Genomic DNA, 9302 nt, shown 5'->3' on the forward strand with positions numbered 1-9302 from the left:
AGCAGCCTCTACCATCGGTGTATGAATGTGTAGGTGTGACCTGCAAGGGGGAAGAGCTTTGAGTCATCAAAAGACTAGAGAAGTGCTTATTTTTTATTGATCGATTGATTAGATTTTATTAATCAAACACTATATATATAATATATATATATTATATATAAAACTTCACTCAAACTAGAATGATCTCATCACAAACACAGATACATGTTAATAATACTAAGAGCCACTTTTAGATATCACGTTAATATTGCCAAAAACAAAATTACCGTTAACCCGACTTTCTATTAGCATTCACCACAAGCACAGACCGATATATTTTCATATTGGAGACAGAGCAAACTTAATATTTTGAAGATTGCAAACAGTAAAACGCCAACAAAAACACAACTTCAGAAATGTATATATGTGCATTCGCTACAATCACACAGCAGCCATTTTCTTGTCTTTCTGTTTCATCATACTCACGGTGGGACGTTCAAACGCTGAGGGGCTGTCGTGTATGAGTTGAAGGTTTTAAGTTCTTTACATCAGGTGAATATGACAAACAAATGTTTAATTTTCCTCCCGCTGTAAAGACTAGTCCGAAAACTCAAGCCACATTCCAAAATAAAACAATTTCACAGATTAGCTAGGATTACGGCTAATGTTAGCAAAGCTACTTCCTAGCTAACACAACAGGTTGATTGGAATTCACAATACGAAACTTTTGGATGTCATCTTTATAATATTGAATTTTTTTCAAGTTTGTCACAAACTTAACTGAACTTAATACAACTCACAACTTCAAACATTTCACTTAGCTTCTGTTACAGCTAACTTTAGAATTCCTTTTCCTGCCTGGCTTACATTGCTGTGCGTTATTAAACAACATGAAAGTTTCGGGAGTCATCTTTACAAGGTCAAACTAAAACTGTGTGACCTTAATGTCAGAAAAAAAAAAAAAACTCAAGACATCGAGCCTCATTTCAACGTAAAAAACAACAAAGAACCAAGTATCAAAAGAGCTAAGTTAGCATTGTTCTTAATAGCTAACTTAGCTTTTTGATATTCTGACTCACTGTGATACAAACATTTTGGATGTCTTAACTATGAAACTTTCAAATTTGTGTTGCAAACCTCACTGTATTAAACAAAACGCAGAAATCAAGCCACATAAAACAAAACAATTAGCCACCTTCACAGCTAACTGAAAGCTAATTGGCTGTCAAATGTCTTTAGATGGAAATTACATGATCTCAGTGGCCGTGTAGACACAAATATCACAAAGATCACAAATATGTTTGTATTTAGCAGGATAAACAAAGCTTGAATATTAATTTAATCATTAAAGAGTATTTTTATGAAAGCCCTCATCACTTCCCAGGGGATATAAATGTAAATGAAAACCTTAATCACTCGCTGTACATAGTCAAGACTTCACGTGTGGGAGATGAAATGGATTTCGATCGCATCATTTACAACACAACACAATAACATAAGCACACTGATTTATCCATGCAGCAGTACATCAGAGGCTCCGGTGTTATGTGAGCTTAGAAAGAGGATTCTGTCAACAGAGACTACGGAGCCCCTGAAGTCCCAAGAAGTTAAGAAAAAAGAGTGCACAAGTTAGATGATAACTTATACACACAAGACAACTTTTTTCCACAACATAATATCTTGTGCACAGATATGAGATGATGACTTGTTGGACAGGATTTTTATTTTCAAACTTTGTGGGACTTCAGGGGCTCCGTAGAAGTCTGGTATATCCACAGAGAGCAATCTAATGGCTGTCTCATGTGGCGAGGTCTTTCTGTGCAGGGATCCTTTCTGTCATGATGTCACTAAGAATAACTACCTTAGCCTGTCAGGGACAAAAACATCTTTTAGTGGACAAATCTCGGGGCTGTTGCTGCTGCCAGAAGCCAATTAGCAGAAAGTTTTAAAAACCTTTGTTCCTGTTAGACTTCAGAATATGTTAAGGATTTAGGATTCAGGATTTAAAAATGTAATCACCCTTTAAAGCAATCGTCTTTTTGTCCTGACACCCCAAACTCACAGCACACCTGGCTCATTTCTGAAATGATCCCAGCTAATGTTCAGGAACACAGGGGCGATACGCTTCAGTACAATCATATCATCTCTGTTAGTAAGTGTGCAAGCAGTCGTTTCAGTCGAGCAGTTGTTTTGCTCAACTTTGGAAAGTTGTGACGAGAACAGACAAGAGGAGAAGAGCGGAGAAACTGTGTGTAGAAGCTCCGTCTGAAAGACATCAGAGATCGGGAAAAGGAGGGGTTAAAAATTATTTATTTTTCATTCATTATTCTTCATGTGGAACTGTTTGTGCTGTCACAAGTGTTATTTCTCACCTGTAGATTGTTGATTGTCTTGAGTTTGGGGGAGTTTGGGAGAGTTGGCGCCCTCTGTGAAAGAGTGGATCATTACATCAGATACGATGAGCAAATCACAGTTCAAGGGTTAGAGCTGCTCTGTGGCAGATTGCATGAAAACGACTTGATCAAACACCAGGTACATTTGAGACGGAGGCTAACGCACCGGGAGGTAAAGCGGGTGTCTCACCTTCCACGGAGAGCTTCACGGTGCTCACAGAGAGGCCGTGCTCATCCAGGACTTTGTACAGCCCTTCATCCGAGATCTTCAAACTCTTAATGGTCAGCTGCTCTTTCAGAGGATGTTTCTCCAAACGCTGACTGTTTTCATCGTCCTTCATCCACAGGTCCGTCCAATCAGAGCTGTTCCTGCAGAAAACAGAATAACTAGGGTTAACAATGAGGTTAACCCCAAACCAGCGTTAAAGCATGACATGAGATCTGCCAGAAAGTAACTTGTAGAAAGAAAACACACTGATGGTTGGGTAAGAGTTCTGCAGCTAGAAATCAAAAGTGTTCGTCCTCTGGGGGGCAGAACGAGCTCAGAAAATGTGATTACTTCTTAGCTAAGAGGAAATCATCAACAGCTTCTTAAAGATTCATGAAAATGTACCATCAAACACTGTTTAACCGTCATTAGAGGACAAACGTGTCCTGGAGGTGAAGAGCTTTATCCTCAGACGAGAATGACATTCAACATCAAAACAGACGTTCATTTTCTTGTAAATTAAGACCAGTCACAGAGTCGTTGGAATAAAAACGTTAAACCTCTTTGGAGCAGGAATGTGCCCAGAGTCACAGAGTCAGCAAAGGAGGAGGTAGAAGTCAAACTTATATAATTCCCTAACCCCCCCACTCCCCCACCCCTTCCTCACTTTTCTTCTATTAACTTGTAAATTATCCCCAGTTTATGTGCCATACCAACTAAATAAATAACAATCCCAGTGTATCTACAATCCTAAAATCCACCCTCTGATGTTTTTGTGTGAAGGTGGGTCTCAAGGCTGAAGATAGGCTGATGATAGTCCCCTCCACTTTAGCCACATCGCTCCAGCGCCAACTTGTGTCAGCATTTCTATCTCCGGCTCTGTGGGAGGTCTGTGAAGTAGACGCATGGCGGTCCTTCTCGAAGCTTCTGGAGTATTTCCCTGTCGCTCTCCTTCGATTTCTCCCTCGTGCTCAGGTCCGACTTCTCACACCAACACTGCATCTCGACATGAAGAGAGACGGGGTGCTGCTATTCACAACGTCAACTCCCTTTAATGACAATCACTCAATAAGGGAACGCAAACTCAGACACGGGCCTCGTAAAGTGCAACAGCTTCCACTGTTATGGTCAAAAATAAAGAATAAATACAGACCAACACAAAAAGACTTCAAACCGCATTATCAACATTTTCTTAGTAACAAACCAGGCATGCAGTCGAGCAAAAAGCATGATGGAAAATATGTTTATTGGGCCGTCGCTACACTGCCTCTTCTAGCAGGTCACCTGGCCTCAACGACTCACCCGCTGTACCGCTTCAAGTCTGCGATGGGACGGGGACGATAGCTCCCCTGACGGCGTGGGCGCCATTCTCTCTGCTCTCTTCATCAGCAACTGTCCCAGACTTTTTCAGTCTCTGTGAAGGAGCACTGGTTGAGATGGACTGGTCCAGTTGTCAAGCCAGTATGTAGGTGGTACGGTGCCAATCAGTGTCGTTGGAGAACCTCTCTCAACCCTGATTTACCAACTGACTACAAGCAGCAAATTCTCCTGCATGTAGACATCATCCATCAGCTGCTCCATCTCGTCACTTTGCCGTACAAAGTCGTGCAGTCTGCAGGTACTCAAACTCAGGTATCTGAGGAGTTTTGATGCCGGGAGAAACCGCAAGTCAACTATTTACAGCTGTAGTCAAACGGGAAAGCTTTCTGTAGCATGGAAAGGCTCTGGTGGTACCGCGCAGGTGGATCTTGACAGTTTGAAGGTAGCCCTTGGTGAGTTTTGGGGTATCATCTCTAACACAGCCTCACAGTAAGAAGGTTCATGGTTCATACCTCTAAGATGGACCGCTCTGCTGTTTGCAGGTTCTCTCTGGGTACTCCGGCCTCGTACGGAGACATGCTGCTGAGGATACCCGGTCACTCGGGCATGTGGGCGACATATTCAGGGAGCCCCAACTCTCACCAAGTGACAGCTGGGAACGGCTCCAGGCCCTAAAACCCCAAACCAGATATTTGTATCGATAAAGGATGGCGTGCTGGATGGATGGACAAATCTTCGACGTCATGGAAGGTAAAAGTCTTGTAACTGTTTGTGTTGCTGATCTCAGGCCATCTCTCTCGCCGCTGGGCCTCCCTGACGGTAGACGGTTGGTTGGTGCCGCGGTTCTCCACTCGCAAAAGATCTCAAGTCCCCTCCGAGTGAGTAAGCCCCATCATACTGGCGCCATCTGGTGGTTTGCAGTACATGTAAAGCTCAATAGATCACACATTAATAGCGGCAAAAGTTTGACTTATGGATTGTTCTCATTGTTTTCCGACATCCCCTTTATTCTGTTTCTGGTTCGTCTTTGTTTAGTGAGCAGGCTCATTAGATGAGTCATAACGTCACACATGCAGCCTGCAGTCAGTGTTAGTCATTTTAAAGAATGTAGGGAGGAAACAGAGAAGACAAGACGATAAGACGTGATGGAACACAAAATGTGACAAGAAGATGACTGTATGCAGAAGAAAGGAATATGTTTCTGTTTGTACTCTGGGCAGTAGGTACACTACAAAAACACAAATCCTGGCGAGGATCGTGTAATGATATTTTGATAAGACACTAGACCAACACACTGGTTGAGATTTGAGTTTTTGCAGTGTAATCGGCTCACCTGCCCTGGAAAATGACTCTGACAGAGTGACTGGTGTGCAGGTCCAGAACCAAGTCCTCGCCTGGAGCATGGGTCTGAAGGGACTTGTGGTCTAAGAAGAAAAAATAAACATTCAGTGAAGATGTGAGAATCATGACGAATCATTAAACAACAAGAGAGCAGAATGACCAAGAAAACAAAAAGACGAGACAAACAATCAGACGAAATAGAAGAGGAGCGAAGACATCTGACAAAAGAGAAGGTCACGTCTCAGGATTCTTTCACGTGGCGGTCTTTAGACACATTTTGACGTTTATTTTAATTTCACTAAATCTTTATATCAACAGATTGAAGCCTGTTCCCACTACAACCAGCTACCCCAATACTCATGACTATAAAACATTTGATCTGAAAATGAAAAAATGGCTGTGTTCAAGTTTTCAGCTGGAGTTTAAGAACTACACATCCCACAATCCATTGCAAATGACGTTGAAGTAGCTTGTAGTTTCTGTTGTTGAATATAGAAATGACATTCCCTGCAGCATAACAAGGTTATTAGTACATGTTGTGTTAGCTAACTAACTAACTAGCTAGCCTGCTAGTGAAACTATGTGTTCACATATACGGCGTAGAGGGGCAGAAATGTTGTTCATAATGATGTCGGGCCCTTAGAATAACAACGGGACATTCTGTGGTCGAGCACATATGCCCAGAGGATGACATCGCAGCAATTTACTGGAACCATTACAACTCTTTCTGAACCTGCAAGTCATTTAGACGATGAATACCCCAGAATACACAGAGCATCTTCAAAGTAGAGGACATGAGAGAGGAAACAAAGACAACAAACTGACCGCTCACTAACAGCTTGACGCTCTGAATGAACACCCGGGTTTTGGTGGACCACACTCCGTCTACCACCATGAAGCTCTCGTATCTCCCCATGTCCATAATCTGAACGTCCCTGATGATCAGGGAACAGTCCCCGGACCCCAGCATCTCCTCCTGGACCCCCACCCGGCCTTCGAACCCGGGTGCCTCAAACTTGTGCTGGCCAAGCTGCTCGAACACAGTGTTGGCCGGGTTCTTCCACTGGATGTGGCAGGCGGGCAGTTCCATCTCCCTCTCCCCCAGGCGTGTCTTCCAGCTGCAGGGAAGGACCGCCTGCTCTCCCACCTTGGTGTTGACGGGCCGGGGGAGGGTGGATGAGGGGAGGGAAGAGGAGTCTAGAGGAAGAGAGGAAGAGGGGCAGATCTACTATTTGAAATGCGTTACTTTCAGACATCAGTCAAACTTTCAGGTATCAAGTGTTTCTATTGGATGCAACTTCATTTGAGACTAACAGTTTGGATGTCAAAGGTTTTTTTTAAAGGAGCTGAGGAGAGGAAATGGATCAGAATTCATGGGTGATTTCGAATGGATTATGAGGGATAACAGAGTTTAAATGTAGTGTTCTTGTATTTAGAAAGTGTGCATGAGTTTCCTTACAAGATTTGATAATTGAAAACAGGAAATTACTTTTACTAGAATCATATCAAAGTTCTGTTATAATGACGACCCTGTACCCCAGTAACTTCAGTGGAAAACATAAACTTTGACTGTTCTTGAACAGCTTCCATCTTGTTTATTATCAAAGGAAAAGTTAAACCGTCATATGAAATGAAACATGTTTTAAAGGCTGGCTCCAAAATCACATTAGGTCCCCAAAGCACCAGCAACTTTTTCAATTGTTTTCAATGAGGAGAGAGCGTTTGCAGATGAAGGCGGCCACGCAGACATAAATCCTAGCGCCCAGCTATTTCAACTTTTCAGAAAGGTGCTGTTGATGTCCCGGCGCTCTTTTCTAAATGTATGATATTACTCGTACTTCTTCCTCCTACAGATGGTGTCTTGTACCAACATCCTCCTCGCTCCGAGTCTGATCGGGAAATAAACTATCTAAAATATAAAACATGCAGTAAAAAGTAGCGGAGCATAGTGTCGGTCATACACCGGCCGTTGTCAACAGAGAATTCATGAGCGTCAACAGATACTCACCAACTAAAGTCCCAACCAGGAAACAGAGGAGATGTCTGAAGAACCTGGGAGACAGTCATGAGAACATCACTGATTGGTTACAGAACACACCGACTTCATCTTGTCAGAATCCATCACTTGTACTCTAAAGCCGTGGTTCTCAACTGGTGTAGCCTCAGGACCAATCGCCACCTCCTTCACGACAAGGCACCACCCAAATTCAGAAACATTTTCAACCAGACAGAACAAAACATAACGGCACGTCGTCAACATCACAAAACTCAACAGTTTTCCACACGGTTTGTCTTTATGAGCAGAGTGATTGGTTTCCCAGGCACACGTCCGTGACCCAATGAAAATGGCTCCACGACCCACCTTTGGGTCCTGATCCCCCAGTTGAGAACCACGGCATTAGAGAAATAACAAAACACTTATATGCGAGTTCTTTCAGAGTTTAAAACCAAGCACGTTATTCATCAAAATAGATTTTTTTTAAATACAACGGATACAATGAAGCAAAAAAAAAAACATGTCTTCCTTCTACACAAACTGTATGATGAGACATTTTGTAATTTTATTAATCATAATATTTGTTATTCAGGGTGCAGGTTGGTATATGCGGGAGTTAAAGTCCTCAAAGCAGACGGCCCGGGTTCGAGTCCGACCCCTAATTGGCATCCTTCAATCTCTCCACCCATCCATCAATCTCTCCAACCATCCATCCATCCCTCTGTTGTGTTCTGAAAGTGTATCCTTCTCAGGCCAGTAGGTGGGACTGCTGTTACTCTACAGCACTGGTTCTCAACTGGTCTTGCCTCAGGACCCACTACCAACTCCTTCACAGAAGAATTGCGACCCAAATTTCAGATCAGGTCACAGAACAAAGAAACGGAATAAAACATTAAAAAGCACTTCATGGACTTTTTGACACTATTTTTTTCCGGGCACACAATCGCGACCCACTGAAAACAGCTCCAGGACCCCCTTTTGGGTCCTGACCCACCAGTTGAGAACCACTGCTCTAGAGAATAGAAAAAGAAAGGAGAGAGTAAGAGAGACAGTGTGTTGTGAAGAATGTGCGCGGATGTGATCCTCTGTTCAGCGACTCTTTAAGTGCTTTACAACGAACACATGACACACTCCATCTCTCCATTCATCCAAATCAGATCCTTATTGAACAACGCCCTAAATTGCTCCATGATGATTTTCCAAGATATAATACACAATAATCTAGTTCACGTTAATTCCATGAAACCTTTAACGAGTATATAAAAAAATCTAAATATTAAGTTATTGGGTTTCTAACCTTTTAATAATAAAACATAAATACGCAGGCGTAGTATCAGAAAGTTTCAGAGGCTTAAAACATTTTTTTATCAAACTCAGATTTTCAGGGTCCCACTGTTTGTTTTCATTATTATTTCACCAGTCTGTTGACATTAGAGGCGTCATCATGGATTGGATTAACATAAAGTAATTCCTGTAAGTTTCGTTTCTGATCACCTGTCGGTTTCCAGAGAAACGTAACTGCAGCAGGCGGCGAGTTTAAACGACGCGCGTGCAGCGGTGAAGCAGCCGCAGTTTAACGTGACATAAAGCGAGTTTATATTCTGGAAATGTTTCAATCCTGCAGACTACGAGCTCATTCACTGACGAGTTACAGAAAAAAAAGACTGTTGAGAGGATTCCGCATGCTTAAAACAAGAAAAACTGGTAAAAAAAAAAAAACAATACAATGAATCTCCAAACGAATAGGAAATCGGATTAAAAGAAATACATGGATTCTTACCATTTGTGCGTGGTAGTTTTCATGATCTCTGCTGTTTGGTAATCTAGCTCAGTCCTCTTCTCCTCCTGTCTGCTCTCAGCTCTGATGGTAGAGTGTGATCTCTTCCAGTCTGGATCTCTCTTTATGAATGTTAGGTTTCGATTCTGCTCCCGTGCGCCTCCCTCCTCATACGGGGAGGAGGGTGTTGCTGGATCTTATCTTACAAAAGTTAAAATGCAGAGAATAAAGTCCAACTTTTGGTGTAGATGTCAGGGTAGGTAGAAAAATCAAGATGTTTTTTTCTTT

At 42.4% G+C, this 9302-nt stretch overlaps 1 protein-coding gene across 2 annotated transcripts; it reads right to left on the reverse strand.

Annotated features, from left to right (window-relative positions):
* Nucleotides 1-224: 224 nt before the first annotated feature.
* On the reverse strand, nt 225-9211 carry igldcp (Ig-like domain-containing protein). 2 transcript variants are annotated; one of them, XM_029281527.2, is made up of 7 exons: nt 9018-9211; nt 7250-7293; nt 6067-6438; nt 5234-5324; nt 2539-2741; nt 2352-2405; nt 225-2244 (listed from the first exon to the last, which is right to left on the reverse strand). In XM_029281527.2, the coding sequence occupies exons 1-7, from the start codon at nt 9038-9040 to the stop codon at nt 2174-2176; spliced, it is 858 nt and encodes a 285-aa protein (XP_029137360.2). In that variant the 5' UTR covers nt 9041-9211; the 3' UTR covers nt 225-2173. The 2 variants fall into 2 exon arrangements, with proteins under 2 accessions (XP_029137360.2, XP_029137359.2); XM_029281526.2 differs by having other exon boundaries at nt 2563-2741; nt 9018-9168.
* Nucleotides 9212-9302: the final 91 nt, after the last annotated feature.

Source organism: Labrus bergylta, chromosome 19 (assembly GCF_963930695.1).
Source record: "Labrus bergylta chromosome 19, fLabBer1.1, whole genome shotgun sequence".
Taxonomy (NCBI): Eukaryota; Metazoa; Chordata; class Actinopteri; order Labriformes; family Labridae; genus Labrus; species Labrus bergylta.